Source organism: Pelmatolapia mariae, linkage group LG23 (genome assembly GCF_036321145.2).
Source record: "Pelmatolapia mariae isolate MD_Pm_ZW linkage group LG23, Pm_UMD_F_2, whole genome shotgun sequence".
Lineage (NCBI taxonomy): Eukaryota > Metazoa > Chordata > Actinopteri > Cichliformes > Cichlidae > Pelmatolapia > Pelmatolapia mariae.
The window spans coordinates 49,652,724-49,671,925 of NC_086246.1; the positions used below are offsets into that span (position 1 = coordinate 49,652,724).

The 19,202-nt window shown below is 41.0% G+C and overlaps 1 protein-coding gene across 1 annotated transcript in view; it reads right to left on the reverse strand.

The window, feature by feature from the left end:
- LOC134619990 (voltage-dependent R-type calcium channel subunit alpha-1E) overlaps positions 1-19,202 on the reverse strand; it is a 110,797-nt gene that overhangs the window by 47,823 nt on the left and 43,772 nt on the right. Inside the window, exons 3-4 of the mRNA XM_063465836.1 lie at positions 14,719-14,824; positions 14,415-14,554 (exon numbers count right to left, since the gene is read on the reverse strand). Of these exons, the coding sequence (XP_063321906.1) occupies positions 14,415-14,554; positions 14,719-14,824 (246 nt within the window). The remainder of the gene's footprint in view (positions 1-14,414; positions 14,555-14,718; positions 14,825-19,202) is intronic.

The following is a 19,202-nucleotide window of genomic DNA, read 5'->3' on the forward strand; positions in this document are numbered from 1 at the left end:
CACGAAAGAGACCAATAGCGCGTACGGCACACAGTCATCAATGTTTCATGTGTACAAATTCCAGTAGATTGCATCAGGCGGAGAGACTCCAGCAGCACTACACAGGAAAACATAGCATGAGGTGAAGCTAAGAAAACTGGATACTAAACAATAAAAATTAATCAAAGGTTAAGATACTGAAGGTGTTTTGTTGCCATTTTGCTCTTTGTAGGGGTATTAATCATAACTCAAGAACAAATAGTTAATAAAGCACACTGGCTACTGGAAATGAGCAGATTTATTGCAACAGATGCTGTGATTTTATTTTATTGTCACAGTTAATTATTGAATTATTTCGTCACTGCTGGTTATGCAGTTGCTATTTTCTAGCGCTTCAAGCTGTATAATCACTTTATTCCAAATTATCTCTCCCTCTTTCGTCACCTGGAATGAACCTGGGAATTTATCAGAAGAGGCTTCAACTAAGTTCATGCAGTACAATACAGTACACACGTGTTACTACTTATGAAAGAGAATTCTTGCACCGACATAGAAAGTTTTGTCTCAGCAGGAAGACTAACACCATATTTTGTGCATTACACTAAATGTTGAAAGAATAGCTTAATTAAAACTAGCATCTTAAAGTAAGAGCCAACTGCCTTCCCAGCAAATATCCTCCCAGCTGATGTGTCCCTGAGCACGAGTCTTAATCTTTGTGAAAACTCTAATAATAGAGAAACAGTTCCTCAAAATCTTTCACTTACAGTACAACACAGTCCTACCTGTGGAAGGAAGGAAGGAACAGCTGAGCGTGATTTTTAAAAAAATACATCACAGGGTTCCTGTTTAAGGAGATGTAAGATTCTGCAGGACAATCAATTAAAACCGCTGCTCTAGAGACTCAGTGTGGTGGGTGGTGTGTGCAGAAGAAGGAATTGCATGAAAAAACTCTTACAGTGCTGCTCTGGTTGGTTTAGTTGATATAAGCCTCTGTGCCTCCCACAGTGTACTCACTCATTTTTAACTCCCCCCCCTCATTTGTCCTTTTTATTCTCTTTCCTCCTCACCGAAAAACAGAAGAAACCCCAAACGCATGCACATAAAAAACACAATTTGTTGTGCAATATCGGATGGACGGACCGAAGGGTGGGTGGGTGGATGAAAGGATGGAAGGAAGGTAGGTCAAATGTAACTATTCCTTAAATCAACAGCCTGAGATACTGGCCTGGGTTTATCAGCCTGCATATATTGGTTTATATGTCAGTTAGCTAAATGTTTGCTCTTTGGCCAGAATGAATAATAAATATGGGTAAATGATTCAGTAGCCATCTGTTAGAAGTCAGAGAAAGTGAGAGAGAGTGAATGAAGGAGAGATGTTAATTTAGCTCAGTGCAGACATGAGTCACCAACACTTTTTACATCACACACACTCACATACACCTGTTATAAATGACTATCTTTTAATTCACAAGGAGGTCATAAAGGGAAAGTTTTAAGTATCAGTAGATGCTGGTAAAATTGATTAAAATCACACCATCAATGAAAAGTATTGATGGTGTGATAGTACAAAAACTTCTTATGCAGCAAAAATACTTCTATGCTACTACAATATGTCTGTGAAGGTTCTCAGTCATCCAGGTCATCGTAGTCAAAGGAGTTTGCAAAGAAAAGCGTCTGGACTTCTTTAAGTTGCTTGAAGACGTTTCACCTCTCATCCGAGAAGCTTCTTCAGTTCTAAGGTCAAATGGTCGAGAGTCCCAGATTTAAACCCAGTGGGAGTATCCCCCCAAAGAGGGACAAAGGACCCCCTGGTGATCCTCTAATCACATGAGCCAAGGTGTGAAAGCGGGTGTGGGACCTAATCAGCCAGGGTTTCGGGTGAGCTCATTGTGAAACCTGGCCCCACCTTGTCATGTGAATTCCTGAGGTCAGATGGCCCAGGATGTGAGTGGGCATTAAGGCGAAGATATGTAGATGACACCTGGGTCAAAATCAAGACACAAGAAGTGGAATCCTTCACTGCGCACATTAACGCTGTGGATAAAAACATCAAGTTCACCAGGGAAGACAGAAAGGACAACTGTTTGCCTTTCCTGGACTGCGCCGTGCACATTGAAGAGAATGGCAACCTCCACATCGAAGTTTACCGGAAGCCCACACACACGGACCAGTACCTCCTCTTTGACTCCCATCACCCTCTGGAACACAAACTTGGAGTAATCAGGACCCTACACCACCGGGCAGAACATGTTCCCTCTAAGCCTGAGGGAAAAAAGAAGGAACACACACACGTAAAGGAAGCACTCAAAACATGTGGTTATCCTAACTGGGCGTTCATAAAGTCAGCAAAGATGCACAGAAAAGAAGATCAGACACCAGCGAGGGAGGATAAGAAAGACAGACGCAACAACGTTGTCATCCCCTATGTAGCCGGTGTATCAGAGAAACTCAGGAGAGTTTTCTCCAAGCACGACATCCCAGTGTACTTCAGACCCAGCAACACACTTAGACAGAAACTGGTTCACCCGAAAGACAAAACTCCAAAACACAGACTTAACAACGTGGTGTATGCTGTACAGTGCAGCGAGGAATGCCCAGACCTCTACATTGGAGAGACCAAACAGCCACTTCACAAGCGCATGGCACAACATAGAAGAGCCACCTCCACGGGACAAGACTCAGCAGTCCATCTGCATCTTAAGGATAAAGGTCACTCTTTGAGGATGCCAATGTTCACATTTTGGACAGAGAGGACAGATGGTTTGAAAGAGGAGTGAAAGAGGCCATCTATGTCCACTGTGAGCGACCATCTTTGAACAGAGGCGGTGGTTTACGACACCAACTGTCTGCCATCTATAATCCAGTTTTGAGTTCCCTCCCCAGACGCCTTAATGCCCACTCACATCCTGGGCCATCTGACCTCAGGAAATCACATGACAAGGTGGGGCCAGGTTTCACAATGAGCTCACCCGAAACCCTGGCTGATTAGGTCCCACACCCGCTTTCACACCTTGGCTCATGTGATTAGAGGATCACCAGGGGGTCCTTTGTCCCTCTTTGGGGGGATACTCCCACTGGGTTTAAATCTGGGACTCTCGGCCATTTGACCTTAGAACTGAAGAAGCTTCTCGGATGAGAGGTGAAACGTCTTCAAGCAACTTAAAGAAGTCCAGACGCTTTTCTTTGCAAACTCCTTTGACTTCTATGCTACTACACTTCTAGCAACTTTAAACCCTTGAACCCCATCAACAAGGTGCTGGAAACATTAATGTGGTTTTGGTCTATTCTGACATAATAACATCGCACAGTTCCTCAGATTTGTCGACTGCACATCCGTGATGCGACTGCCCCATTTCACACAGCCCAAATGTGTTCTCCTGGATTGAGATCTGGTGCTCGTGGAGGTCATTTGAGTTCAGCGAATAAAAAAACCTGTGAACTCGAGCCTCTGTTTTCTGTTCCTAACTGAGAGGAGTGGCACCCACTGGGGTCTTCTGCTGCTGTAGCCCATCTGTGTCAAGGTTTGACATGTTGTGCGTTCAGAGATGCTCTTCTGCATACTTTGGTTGTAACAGTTTGTTATTGGAGTTACTGTTGCTGTCAAAGGTGCTTTCCTAACAGCTTGAAACAAGTCTGGCCATTCTCCTCTGAGCATGCTCCTTTAACATCAACAGTACATTTTTATCCAGGGAGCTGCACATGTGTGTGCATCTCAGTAAATTATAATATAGGATGTTTTATAAATTATTAATTTTATAATGTATTTATTTTAATATTGTAATATGATAATTGGAATTACTGTATTATCATATTACAATTATATATAGTATAAAAAATATAGTCCCTATGTCAACAATAGCAAACTTACAATGACTTTTCAAGTGTTCCTTTTGAGATGGACACAAATATAAAGTAGTAAATACTGTGTTTGGGCTGAAGGTTGCGTTTTGTCTCAAAGCCAGTGCTACATACTGCTTCCTGGCAGTGACACAACTGTGACAGCAACATGGCTTAAGGAGCTCCATTGACACTGACGTCATTTTGACAGTGACAAACCAGAGTGCCCTCAAGAAACACCGAGCAGCATCTAAGGTCGAAGTTTATAGCTTTTTACAAACCACAGCGCCACTTATACAGTACACTGAAAGCAATCTTCTAATGCAAATTCACGGTCAATTGTTAGTCAGGTACTTTGACCCCCCCCAGCCAGACTCCAGCAGAGATCAAACGAGGGTTTTCTACAAGTGAAAATCTTCAGAGGTGAGTGTAGTGTCTGTATTCAGGCTCAGTTTAATCTCAGCAGTCTCTCTTGGCAACATAACTGTTGATTCTGACTCCTCTTAGAAGATGTGGTCAAAACAAGATTCACAGACACAGCATATGGTTGCTGTAATCTAAACAGTATGTATTTAGACTGTTACAAATCTTCTCTTCAGCCTCTTTTTTCCACTTTGAAATATGAAAGGAAATAACAAATCACTAACAGCATATATGTCAGAAGCTAACGGACCTCTAGTGTTCCTGTGAATATGCTGCTTAGGTGGGGAGGAAGCATAGAACCTAGAAACAAACTGGCACGCTCCAGTGTGTGTTTCATGTTGTAAAAGGAGTTATAATAAGCCCAAAACCACAAAACACCAAAGTTACTTTGGATTTAAGACAACAATTCCATGTTGAGTGGATAAATCCTCCATTTTCAATAATAACTTTTTTCTATATTCAGCCATTAAATTCAGCCATATTTGCTGGAATTATTCATAAAGGACCAAAGGTGTGATGTAAATCGCTATACAGCATCTCGCAAATCTAACTGGACACAGAAACCCAGCAAAGATGTGCCCAATAACAATGAACTTTTTTTAAATGTAACATCTTTATTGATGTATTAATACATTTATACTGTTCTGCTTTATGACTCATGCACTCAAAATATAAACTAGTGTCCAGATTTAGCTGGTGTATTGTAACGTTGGTAGCATGTGTGTTTCAGCCTCTCTCACTGTATGCTAAGTAAGGTCCTCGGCGCTGACACCGGCTGCACATGCATTTCTGTTTGCCTCTGAAAAATGCAATTTCATTCTGAACATCATCTGAGGAGACTTCAGTTGTGACTGTACTCTTTGTAGTTTGTCAATCACATCTTTTACCAGATCTCGTTCAGAGACAAATGTAAGACTGAAAAGGATTTACTGCAAGCAAAAATTAAATTCTTGTGAAAGGCTTGTCTGAGTAAAATTGAGGTTGTGAAGACAAATTGCCAGGTCACAACTGAGAAATGGCCCTGACCCTCCCTCAGTTTGTGTAACTTTAAGTTGCAAATTGAATTTCATTTGACTTCAGTTCCTTCAAAAAGAGGAACCCCTTTGATCTCACTGTAGCACCTCATCGTCTCTGATCAGATACTAGACTGGACTGCATAAAGACCCCTGACACGGTCTTTGTTTCGCAGCCCATTCATCGTCTTTGTAGTATCTAGAAGGATGAAGGAGGGAGAGAGAAGACAGGGGGCACACAGGGGCAGAGAGAGAACCTGTTAGCCTGTCACCTTCCTCGGCATCGTGATCATCATTCACTGCCTCGGGATGAGATCACAGGTAAAACACCACGTCTGCGCGAGGATTCAAATGTCACTAACTGCTCTCTCTTTCTTCATCTTAATCATGTTTCACTTTGTTTATTTTAAAACAAAGGCCAAATGAAATGTGAGAGAAGAGTGTTGCCATCACTCATGCACATAAACATACAAAGAAACAGGTGTATCTGCACTTATCTGTCCTTTTCTGACTAACTGTAGCAGCGGGACTGGAGCCAGTGACAGCCTGACCTGGGGCGGGGTTCTCAGTCACCACGGTAACAGCTCAGGGGGACATATCCACCCCTGCTATGTCTGAACTCATCAATCGATCAGACAACAGATGGAAAATAAGACTGGAGAGGACACGTCTGTGTGAATATGTGTGTGTGTGTGAGAGAGACAGTTTGATATAGTCACTTCTAACATGTGCATGAATGCCAAGCAGACATACGGTGTTGCTGGCTAAAAGACATGCAGTAGTGGCACATTTGGTTCATACGCATGAGTAACAGTAATACACACCAGACAGATTGTGCTCGCAGCCTTCAGTGAGTCAGGTACAGTGATGTATGTTCACAACTTATCTGTGATATTAATATCATTTAAAGAGCAAAGCTTAAGAAATGTATTAAAAACTGAAGAAAATTGAACTAAAGCCAAGAAACAAAAGCAAGTGAAAGAGGGCCGAGATGTGAGGTGAAGAAATACAGTGAAGAGATGGAGAGAAACAAATAGCATATCCCATGCTGGCTGATATTAAGGGTGTTGGCTTCACTGATGTAAATCAATTTGAAGCTCTCATGTTAGCTCTCCCTCCTGGTCGGCAGTAGTAACAGAGTAGGAAATAGAACAAAGTCTGATGCCTGCAGTATAAACTGCTCTCACAGCAAAAGGAACTGTCTGTCAGTTAAAGGTATAAATCTGTCATTTTCTCTTTTCTTCCAAGCTAATGTACAAAACGACGAGATAACATTGCAGCATAATTCAACAGATTTACAAAGTTCTTGTCCTGGTTTGGGTCTCTTGGTTTAGGCTTTCGGTTCATTGTTACTCTTCTAGCGCTTTAAGTTTTTATTATTTTGAGGTTTTTTGATTCCTATTTCAATTTAATTATCATCTTTGTAGATCTTGAATGTTAGTTCTTAGCATTTGATTTCTAGTTATGTTTTAGTATTTATGAAGTTTTGGACTCATGGTTTGATTAATTACTCTGGAAGTGAGTTTGGTTTCTTGTGGTATTGTTGATGCCCAATAAGAAGTTTATTTTATGCTTGGCTGGGGAAGAGGAACTCTAGTCAATGTAGACCAGTCAATATGAACCCAGGAGAGTGTCCAATACTCCTCCAGGGACTTGGAAATGATGATATGTTTTGTTGTCCATCAATTGTTTGGTGTAACTTAAGTTTCAAAATGTGTTTGTTTCATTTTGAGCCACCATTCGTTTTTCTCCGGCGTCTGACGTCACCTACAGCACTTCCGCTCTTACCCAGCTCCTCAAATTACTCTTAATAAGATGTCTCGCCTTTTGTTAATCAGTCTGCTTGTGTCCTGCATTTGAGTCCTAATTATACAAATTGTGACAGATATTTTTGACCACAGATAATTGGGCTTGCCAACAACTTAATTTTCCACATAATGTTGACGACAGCGGCTCTACAGACTACACTCATCAGACAATTTATTAGATACACCTTGCAAAATGTTGAACGTCCTTTTTTCCTTCAGAGCTGTTGAATCTGTTCCAAGAAGAATCGAGACAAAGTCCCTCAAATATTCCTCGGAAATTTTGGTCCTTATTGAAATGACAGCACACAGATACTGCAGTTTTCCACGATCCATGAAAGCTAATTTCCTGTTTCTCCACATCCTAAAGGTGCTCTACTGGATTGAGAGCTGGAGACTATGGAGACCATAGTCTCCGGGCGACCGTGGTTCAGGGGGTTGGGAAGCTCATCTGTAACCGGAAGGTTGCCGGTTCGATCCCCCAGCTCTCTCTGTCCTGGTCGTTGTGTCCTTGGGCAAGACACTTTACCCTACCGCCTACTGGTGATGGCCAGAGGGGCCGATGGCGCGATATGGCAGCCTCACTTCTGTCAGTCTGCCCCAGGGCAGCTGTGGCTACAACTGTGGTTTGCCTCCACCAGTGTGTGAATGTGAGAGTGAATGAATAGTGGAATTGTAAAGCGCTTTGGGGGTCTCGAAAAGTGCCATATAAATGCAATCCATTAGCATTTATAGTCAAGTATATTCAACCCATTTTCATATTCAAGAAACCAGTTGGAGATGATTTGAGCTTTGTTATCACGATGTCATAAGTCACTGGACACTGTGAACATCCACGGTCACCACTTCATGCATAATGGACCTTCCATGTGTATGGACATGTGCAGGTATATATGTATGTATATGCATACATATGTATATTTAGTGTGTACATCTCTATAAATAGGAATAGTAGTGGTACAATAGCTATATCAAGCTATATAGTTTATGTCTTCCATATTTCCAACTATATCCATAATTACATTCTGTGTATGCTACCATTGTATATAGTGTATTATCTTACTTTTTTTCATTGATTGTACTATTTGTATTTTTGTATTTCCTTCAGATGTCTGTACCTGAGCTGAGGTGACGCAAAAATTTCCCCGTTGTGGGATCAATAAAGTCTTATCTTATCTTATCTTATCTTACATGGAGCACAAAGCTAAAAGCAGCCATCAGAAGATGGATGCAATGCGGTCATAAAGAGAAGGACACGGATACTCATGTAGACTGTTGCATTTAAATAACGTTCAGCTGATCAACTGTAACGTCTGCATGCGTGTCCATTCTATGTTTTGGAGAAGCAGAGTGTGAAGTGGACACTGTGGACCGGCGTGTCTATTAGAGGTTTTGCTATGATACTGGATTGTCCAATCAGCCCAAAGCAGTCTGCCTATTCTTCTCTGACCTCTGGCATTTCACCCAGATAACTGCTACTCACTGGATATTTTCTCTTTTTCTTTTTTTTTCCCTTATTCTCTGTACATCCCAGAGATGATTGGTGGGAAAATGCCAGTTGAAGTACTTTGGTCAGCCTGTCTGGTACCAACAACCATGCCACATTTAAAGTCACTTAGACCACCATTCTCCCCCATTCTGATGCTCAGTTTGAACTTCAGTGGGTCTTCTTGATCCTGTCTACATCTCTGAATATCTTGAGTTGCTGCCAGATCATTGGCTCATTAGATAATCGCGTTAACAACCAGTTGTATAGGTGTACCCAACAAAGTGGCAAATGAGTCTATATAATGGTAAGTGAACGATAAACATTACGTTCACTTTTGTTACTTGTGATTGTTTCACTAGAATAAAATTACATTACAGGATTTATATGTAACTAAACCTGAATAATCAAAGTACGACTTGTGCTGTTCCTTTGACCGAGAGTTAGGAAGCAATATTTGACTGCCCTAAAAATATTTTATTAAGGAATTTAGAGTTTAAATATATTTTAGCATCTGCAGTGTAACATTTTAAATGATTTATCATTTACAGACAAGCATCACATTAACAAGATAACTAGCTGCCGTTTAGAAATTTTGCTTTGGCAGACAGATTTCTTAAAGTCTTGAAAACACAATATTTTAAAGTGTTTGCTACATCAGAGCCATATTACACCATTTATTTTCCCGAGTATCTTTTTCCTTCCTCTGTGCTTCAGATATTTTCCTATTACAGGCTTTCTAAACAGCCCTCTCCTCTCCTCTTTCTACTTGTTGGTGTTCTAAAATTACATTTCAGGTACTTAGCTTGCAGTATCTCTATAGACTGGCTGAGCTCTAGGGCACAGTTAATGGGGATCCAAATGAATAAAAAGAAGATGTGTTTTCTGAAGTAAAGAGGAAAAGACTGAAAAAAATCTTCATAACAAACTTGGCAGCAATGTCTGTCTATAAAAACATTATCCTATATATAAGAGCCACAGAGAAAAATGCTCATCTCCCAGGTTCCTCATCTTTACACTCATCAGCTCCCTCTGAGCTAACCACCCCCCCTCCTCACCCCCCTGAGGGTCTGGCACACAGTGATGAAACAAACCCGTGGTGGGCGTTGCCTCTGCCAACTTTTGCCACTCTAATGGAGGGCTTACCAGCCAACGAGTCGACCACGATACCAATTAGTATGTGCGATTATGCAAATAGTCTTTCTTCGTATTTCCTCCAGCTCTATCCATCTCGTCCTTCTTCACTTCCTTTTTCATCACTTATTTTCTTTCTCTCATGCTTCTCCTCCTCGCTTCTCTGCCTCACAGCTTGCTTTTTCAGCAGGAGTAACCGGCTGGTGAACCATGTGAGCGGGCCTGAGGAAAACCCTCTATTCCAATTTCCACCACAACAGCCCTCCTTTACATGATAACAGCTTTTGAGGAAACAGTAAGTGCCATCTGGTTTTTCATACCTCCCTCCCACTCGCTCTCTCTGTGTAATACAGGCCATCTTGAAACACCAAGGAAGCTTGCTGAGGTAATCACGGCCTCCAGCGTTGACACTTTTAGCAAATGCTTCCATAATTACACATGTTCACACAAAATGTTGAGTGAGTCAGGGGTACTCACCGAGGAAAGGTTTTGTAGTCTGAGCTAACACTCATGTGTTGTGTTTCCATGGGCAAAGTTTTAAATGAGGGCTCCCGCCTGTGTGATTGAAAGCGTAGTGGATTTACTGCAGGCTTGTTGTAATTGCACTATTTGTGCAGGTAGAACTCATAGTCTTGTAAGTCAAGTCCACTTGAAGTTGCCATTTATGAGCGTTTTGGTGACTGCAGGCTTCAACACACACAAACAGAATCTCTCAGAGTCCCACAAGGTAAATAAAAACCAATAATCCCCTCACATGATCATTTTTTCAAAAATGGAGGTCAAACTGTTTATTTCCAACTTTAGCATGTGAGTAAAACAAAATATGTAATCGTCTTTTCCCCACTTAATATCTTTGGGGCTCACAAAGAGCACACTCTTACTTCACTGTTCACTGACTGACTGCACTCTAAGGTCAACATTCACATACTCCTGAAACATTTAGCAGCATCTAATATTGCTTAATGTCTTCTTTGACGCACATTTTTTAAATATGTAATGCTGTATTTGCCTTAAATGTTCATTCTTTTTGTTTCTCCATATGTTAATTTGATTATTGGTACTTTGATTATTTGATTATTTGTATCAACAGTTTTTCTGCCTGTTTGTCTTTCTTGAAGTTTCTGGATGGTATCCTTTGAGGACAGAGGGTGTCAGGCCAGTGCTACCCCTCAGCCTCCTCACACCTCTAACCTTGACCTTGAAGTAAAGGTCACCGGGATTTCAACTTGTCCAAGACTTTTAGTGAGTACACCCACAGTATCAACTTCAAAATCTTACGTCACCTCGTTCTCGAGTTACTATATTCATAAACTTGTGTGTCCGCTCTGCCCGCTGACCTGCCGGGGTGATGCCAACACCCCATCAACCTTTTTGCGGCCAAGGGATAAAAATCGCTTGACTGGTCACCATTTCAGTCTTTCTTGCTCCTACTTTAGCTCAGCTGTCGCGGTCTCATTGCACAGAAACTTTCTTTGCAGTGCTACATGAATGAAAGTGTTGCTTTACGACCACAATGAAAATAGAGGGACGCTGCCAAGTGACTGTAATGGAATATGAATACAGTTCAGTGTTTGTATTTGAAAGCATCTATATGCAGAATATTTGCAACACTCTCTGACTCTTCCTGTCTGTAGAGACCTCCTAATTACTGACTGATAGACAAAACTGGTGGTACATCTCATAATACCAACCAGATCTCATAACATTTATCTGCTTTCCAATAAAGTTGCAAACCTAGAGTGATAGCCTAAAAGTCTGGAAGTGCTGATGTGCATTGGAAGTGTTGAACGGGCTCTGAGTGGAAGGAAAAAGGGAAACAGAGAGAGACACGGTGAGAACATTTTCATTAATTTATCTTTGCACGGGCTAAAATGATAATTTAGAGAGGGAACTATCTGCAGCTCACTTCATCATGATGAATATTAATACAATGAAACCTTAGAGGCTATTTCAGCCAGATCGAGCATGTCTCCGCCCTGAGTCACAACTGGTAGTTCAAATTCAACCCACAGCACGCGAGAGTGGAATAAATGCAGCTGCTGTTGTTCACGTTTATAAAAGTTCCTTTATCTGTACTTTCCCCCAAATATCTGTTCGGTAAAGATGGAATTCATCTGAAACATCATCACGTGCAAATTACACGCAGATGCATTCATTTACATTTACATGACTGGAGCCCAGCACACTCCGAGCTCTGTACCAGGAAAAAAACTCAGAAGATACAAGCACATCAGAACAGCATGTATGCACAGCGCTCAGAGAAAGATAGTCTCTTCCTCTCTGGTCCCACATGGAATTAGAAAAATAAGCTTCTAATCTTGGTCACAGCAAATATGGCTTCAGGGTTGAGTGTCCTCACAAGAGTATGTGACAGTGGCGTCAGCCGATCAACAGGCTTGAGATGGGAACAAAACTCATTTCTCCACGCCGCCCCTCTCCCGCGCCCTCCTCTCCTCCATCTTTCTCCTCAAACTTCACGTCCTTCCTCTCTCCAACAGCGAGCGGAGTATCATTAAGAAGCCCGAGCTCATCAATAATTGAACAGCCAGAATCATGTAGAATTCTCTAAGAACCGTGTCTGCCACCCTTTGTACTTCTATCCTGTGACTTGATTAATATTTCATTTGTGTGTGTGTGTGTGTGTGTGTGTGTGTGTGTGTGTGTGTGTGAGAGAGAGAGAGAGACGGTGAGCGAGAGACAGGTGTCGAGGTTAATCTGCTGTCTCATCAAGCTCTTCCTTTGAACCATAAGCATTTCCCTCTCTGCTCTGACAATGAGGCGCCCGTGTCTCCCGAGAATTTAACTGCTGTAAAATGCACTATAATGCAACACCTTCTCCCCCCACAGAGCAGGCTGAGCATCCCCAGAGTCTTTAACTCCCATTCAATTGATGTACTGTAAGTACACTGAGTGAGATGCTTTTCAACAGCTTAGTCAGCTTCCAGCACAGTGTTCTGGTCATAGCACACTCAAGTTAAGAGTCTGTGGAAATTCATGGTTGGTCATGTTTACATTCACAGAGCAAAACTGACTGGCTATATCCTTGAGGTCCACACACAAGTGTACTTTCTCCTCATTAAACATTTACAAATCTGTTGCTTTAAGTATTTAAAATTCAGGCTTATTCACATTCATGTTTAGCTTCCCTGCCTGTGCTGGCAGAGCGCAGCAACTTACTGCGCTATCACAACCTGTTGATCAGACAAGTTGTTTGTGTGCTTAATTTCAGACACTTGAGGACCAGCTCTGATACAGCAGACCAAAACTTGAGAGAGGGAGGTCCTCTTTAGCCAAAATGTTAACATTCATAAGATATTTTTTCTGGTGGGTGTCACAACAACAGATATAGTTAAATGTTTTGTGGTTTCTTGCAGAGTTTTGATTGCACTAAAACACCTTTCTGAAAGCATTAGAGTTGATAAAGCACCACAAACAAATTTGTATCATTTTCCATATTAGTTTCACATATCAAAAAAAAGAAGCAGCAGTGAAATGTTAGCTAGAAGGAAATTACAGCCACTTTTGGTAACAGTGATATTAGTAGTTATATATATATATATATATATATATATATATATATATATATATATATATATATATACATATATGTCCTCGACTGTGGGGGGAGACTTAAATTATTCAATTATTAAATTAAATGAAATTATTTAATTTACTTTGAAGTTAGAACTTAACTAGCACGGCAGCCTGATGTGTCCAGCTCTGCTCTATTAGTGTCAGATTATTTATAACATAATGGTGATGAATGCTGATTGGAGCCCCCCCTGGAGTTTTCACCTAGGGCACCAGGAGACTATATACAATAGTTGCCACCCAGTGTTTGGCTCTCCACAGTTTAGCTCTGGACTCTCCACATCTGTCCCTCTGTGCGCTCACAGTCGAGTATAATCCCAGCCTTACAGACTAAATGAGCCCATTTTTTAACAAGTGCTGAAGCCTTGCTTTGCATTGTTGCATTAGGATGTATTTCTGTACGTTTCCTGGAAAATAAAGTTTTGGGATACTTTTTTTCTAATGTTAATTTAATCAGCTACATAAAAACAGAAGAGTACCTTTATGTTAATACTAAGCACTGCACAACTTATTCAAGCAAATAGAAACTGTTACTCTGAACGTACTAATGGAATGAAAAAGCACGATGTAAATGTTCTTTACTCTCCTTCTTTTGTCATTTATGTTTGGATAAAGGTCACTGTATACACAGGTACATGTCCTATATTATGAATATGAAATATGATATGGCACACTCATCCTCACCTGGTTCTTTCCCAAGCAAGGCACCAGTAGCATTATTCATAGTATAATGTGTTTAAGTTTAGACAAAAAGAGCAAATAACAGTTGGTTTAGAAGAGGTTTACTTTCCCACCGTCCCACTTTCATTATAAGGTACACAAAAGGCTTCCTATGTGACTTTTATATGGTTCACTGATCAGCTTTAGCAACAAAAATTCCACAATAAAAGAAAGATTTTCAGGTTTCAAACATTACCAATGAATAAGCCAACAAGTAGGCAAAGCATTTGAAGCCAATGGTGCTTAAAATAACTGCGAGCTCCTTAAAAAAATCCTTAAACAATTAAGAAGAGGCTTAGAACACTGCGCACTGTATTTTCACACCATAAATCTCAGAGTCGCCAGCCTTTTCAATTCAAGATGCTAATCCTGTTTCACAGATCTGTAAATGTACACACACTCACATGCACACACTGTTGGACTCACCCACTGAGGACCACAATGAAGTCCATGACGTTCCACCCATTCCTGAGGTAAGAACCTTTATGAAACACAAAGCCCAGGGCAATGATTTTTATGCCTGCCTCAAAACAGAACATCCCTATGAAGTAGGGCTCTGTCTTCTCCTGTGAGTACAAAGCAAGAGAGAAATTATTAGTTCACACTGAGCTGACAAAGCGCTGCTGCAAATGAAAGTGTCGTGTGTGCGTTTTTAAGCAGTCTAGTCTTATATTTGATTTGACAGGAGATTATGAGTTGTGACTGTGTTTGTGGATCATGTGCAGCTCACCAGTCTTTTGGACATGGGTGTTTTGTCCTCTCCGGGAAGGTGCTGCTCCAAAGCCAACACGATACAGTTGGCGATGATGGTGGCGAGGATCATGTACTCAAATGGAGTGAAAGGCTAAAGTTAAGGAGCAACTGGCTCAGATAATGTCAACAGTTTGTTTTTCATTATGCAGCATAAAGTTGTGAGATGAAATTGCATATGTAGTCCCTTCGTGATGCTCCAAAAACAGAAAGATGGATGGATTAATAATTATAAAAACCTATTGACTGGGAGTTTGGCAGTGGATGCATAGTGGCTATCTTTTAGTATCCTTTTTCTGGATATATTAAAGACTAATACTATCGATTCTATGCTTTTCTTACTGTCAGCAATTGCCAGTACTGTGCAAGCATCTTGAGCAACCCCTCATTTCTTTACATTTTGCTTTGAAAATGGGAAATAGGTGCAATGATTTTTTAAAACACATTCAAACACACACTGAAATACAGTCTGTAAGCTAAAAACAGAGTTTGTGCCCTTGTAACAACCTTAATATCCAATGTCTGGTATGACCACCTTTATTCTTCAACACAGCCTGAACTTTCTTGGACAAGACTTCTTGTGATTTCCTTAATTAGTCTCGAGGAATAGTTCTCCAGGTTCCATGAAGGACGTTCAGAGCTCGTCTTTGGATGTTGGCTGCCTTTTTGTTATGTTCTCTTTTTAGATGATCCCACAATGCTTCAGAATGACTTCTTGAATGCCACTCCTGCACTGAGACCATTTCTGATTCATTTTCAGCAAACAGCCCATGAATCAGCTGAAGGGCCAAATGCATCTCTCAGTTCCTGTGTCAGGTCTTTTTTTATTTCTTAAGAACATGACTTCCAGATCCTCTTCATATTTTTTAGGCCTATCACTTCTTCCTTTGTCCTCCAAATGTCCAGTTTCTTAAAGGACACACCATGGTGAGATATGCCAAATATTTGATGAAAAATGATTTTGTTGGTACAGAAAATATTTTTTGCCCATCAACCTGTGTTACCTTTGGTGTTTTTCATAGATTCAACTAAAGAAATGGGAACAAGCTGTGTTTTTGTTATAAGCTGCTATTAACAAAGTGCCTAAAGATACATTTAAAAATTGTTTCTTTGTTAAATTGTCTTATTTGTGTAAATACAACCCTTGAGTTAGGTACAGTTTTTATGCTTGAATGATTTGAAGGTCAGTTTTTCAACAAACAAAACAAAACAAAAAAATTTCACTGAAAATGGTCAGGTATAAGAATTGGACTGAAAAAGTACAAATGTACAAAAAAAAGTTTGGAGAACTGTTTGAACCACTTTTAAAAATTACAAGAAAGACTTTGGAAGCAAAATATAAAGAAATGAGCTCAAGTACAGTACTGGATACTTTGATTTTCCTTTAGAATACTTGTCTATTATCTTAAAGCTTTCTAAATGCATCACCATTACTCCACAGAAATAAAGCGTATTGCTCTTGTGGAGTGCAGCAGCAGGTTGATGTATGTCGAGTTCTTTGGCAGGAATTTGCTACATAAGGATCCGACTACACAGACAAGACTTTTCAGTATGAACGATTCATTGTTGGTTTTGTTCATTTCATAATATTTGCTGACAAAAATTCTTAATTATTTAAGTATTTTAATTACGTGACACCTGAATTTCCCAGCAAACACAAATGGATGCAGTTAAGTTAATTACAGGGAATCGAACCCAACAGCAGGGCCACTGACAGGGTAACACATGCTGTAAGCCTGTTAGCTTTGCTATCTGAGGTCAGCCTCAGCCGACAGGGATACACAGACATGCAGACACACAAACAAACATGCCAGAGTAGCAGAAGGCTTATCAGGTAAGACTTGGGTTGTGATCTTATAAACAGGGTCGCTCTTACTTCAAGCTTCGCTGCCTGTACTGTGAGACCTATATTGGTTGTTGGTTCAACTCCAGCCCCTCTTTGGTTGAACTAAGCCGGCAATGTGCTTTTTATCTAAAGCTCTGCGTGGGCATTCCCCTCTATCCTAGTTATGTGCAGCAGAGGGAGGAAGAAAGGAAGGAAGGGAGCTTAAATCTGCAGAGAGGAGAGGGAGAGTTGAAGAAAGGAGGAGGCAGAGACAACAGGGAAGAATCCAACAGGAGAAAGTGACAATTTAAATGAAGGGGGACGAGTGGTGGAGGAGAAGATGATGGTTATATAAAGAGTTAGAAGCTTCCAAAACAGGTTGATGAGGAGGAGTGAATGAGGCTAAATAAGAAACTGGACAGATCGATGTTGTGCTGGCAGCTGTAGCTAGCAGGGTTACTCTGGGACATGTGAGTGATGAGAAGTTAAATAAACAGAGCAAATGCAATCTTACTCCCACTAGCCTGCAGGGGTGCCAGCTTAAACCTAGGCTGAACCACAGATTGACCCAGAAGATTTTGGATAAACAAATCCATAAATGAGCTGGAAAACACAGCCCAAAAGAACATCTCAAGCACTAGTCTTTATTTGTTTTTTAAGTGTATCTTTTGATTCACTTCCCTGCAATAACTAGCATCACCTTAGGCTCACTGAAAGCTCTGAGCAGCAGCCAGCCGCCACACCCCACATCCCCTGAAACACTCGCAGCAAACTGGAGGAGGGGTGAGACAGGATGAAGAGAGAGACTGAGGGGGAGAGAGAGGGGGAGAAAATGAAGATAGAAAGAGAAAGAAGAGGGGTATCCACGGCAACAGGCTTCTCTTGCAGACAAGAGTCAACGCTATGAGACGGTTACTGGGCAGCTCAACTATCTGTGAGGCGGTATCACTACAAACACACAAATAAATGAAAGTCTTGACAAAACTTCTTTTGTCATGATTTTACGTCAGCGTGATCTTTGTTTTCTGTCCTGTGTGTTTTACTAGTGTGTGATGAAACAATGTTGGCCAGTGTATGGCCTATTGTAAGTACTATAAACTTTCATTTTATTATAAATATCTAATAAAAAGGATGCCTCCTGGGACCTCCTGTTGAAGGTTTTCTGGATGTGTACAACTGGAAGGAGACCCAGCTGCAGACCTAGATGCTGCAATAGGCCTAAGCTGCTGGGGGCCTCCCATAACGCACTGAGTTTTCTTCTTCAATCACCTTTTTTCATATTGAAATATGGAAAGCACCTCCAACGAAAAGGACAAATGGAAGAAGTGGCCTTGTTAGATATTAATAATTAGATATTATTAATCTCTGGTTCTCACAGCGTATCCTTGTCCCGATTTCCTCCCCTCACCCTCTACAGGTCATGGCAAGATGGCCGCCCCTCCCTGGTTCTACCTGATGTTTCTTCCTGTTAAAAGGCAGCTTTTCCTTCCCACTGTCGCCCAAGAACTTGGTCATTGGGAGTCATATGATTGTTGGGGTTTTCTCTGTTTTCTCTATATTGTCGTAGGGTCTTTACCTTACAATGTAAAGCGATTTGAGGCAACTGCTGTTGTGATTTGGTGCTATATAAGTAAAATATAATTGAATTAAACCTTGAACACAATGGAGAGATGATATATCTCAACTGGTCTATGAATGCTTTGGGATCCCACAGGAGGTACTAGAAAGTGTTTCTAAGGAGGACAGTGTCTGGAGTACCCTGTTTAGCCTGCTACCACCCAACTTCAGATATGCTGACAACAGTGAATGAATTGAATATTATGTCAAACCAGGTAAAATTTTAAACATAACATGCTCTGGGCTTGAAAAAAATTTGGTATTGCATGACCATGAGTTTACATCAACAGGGTCATTGATGTGTGAGTGAAGGCTGCTCTTTGAAAATGTAAATGTTTTAGTTTTATAGGTATTTTAACATTTCATACCTATATGTGAAACATTTACTATAGAAGGTAATTTCACCACAACTCTCAAGGGAGGGAGGTAGGGGTGGGGGACAGAAGGACGGACGGACGGATGATAGTAAACTCCTATTAGTGTTATATTGCACAGCCATGGTTTCTCTCTCGTCTTGTTTCTAATTGTGAATAATTCTGAAATCCTTAATACTGGTTCGAATGTTGCATATATGGGGCTGCATCACATCAGACTGCCCATATTGACCCCCATCCACCATGGAAGCCACCTCCTATGAATGGAAGAAGGTTGCCTTGTCTGATAAATGACGTATAATTTTACCTCATGTGTGAGGAAGTGCTGGCACGAGGATGCAATATAGGAAGAAGACTAAGCTAGCAATGTTCTGCTGGGAAACCTTGGTTCCATGTGGGATTGATTTGCATTCTCCAAGGAATAGTGAAAAGCTGAATCTCTGGTTCACTTGTAGGGACAAATTTAACAAAAGTCCTTAACCAAACCCATTTCCCCCTCCTTGGTGCTTCTCTGGGTGTCAGCTGATGTGTGACGTCGATCATGATTCGTCTACCAGCTTTAGCAGCAAGATATCTTGTGAGCAATCCCAAGTCACAGTGACACTGGCGCTGTGCCTTGATTCCTCAAACATGCGTGTAAAAATAGAA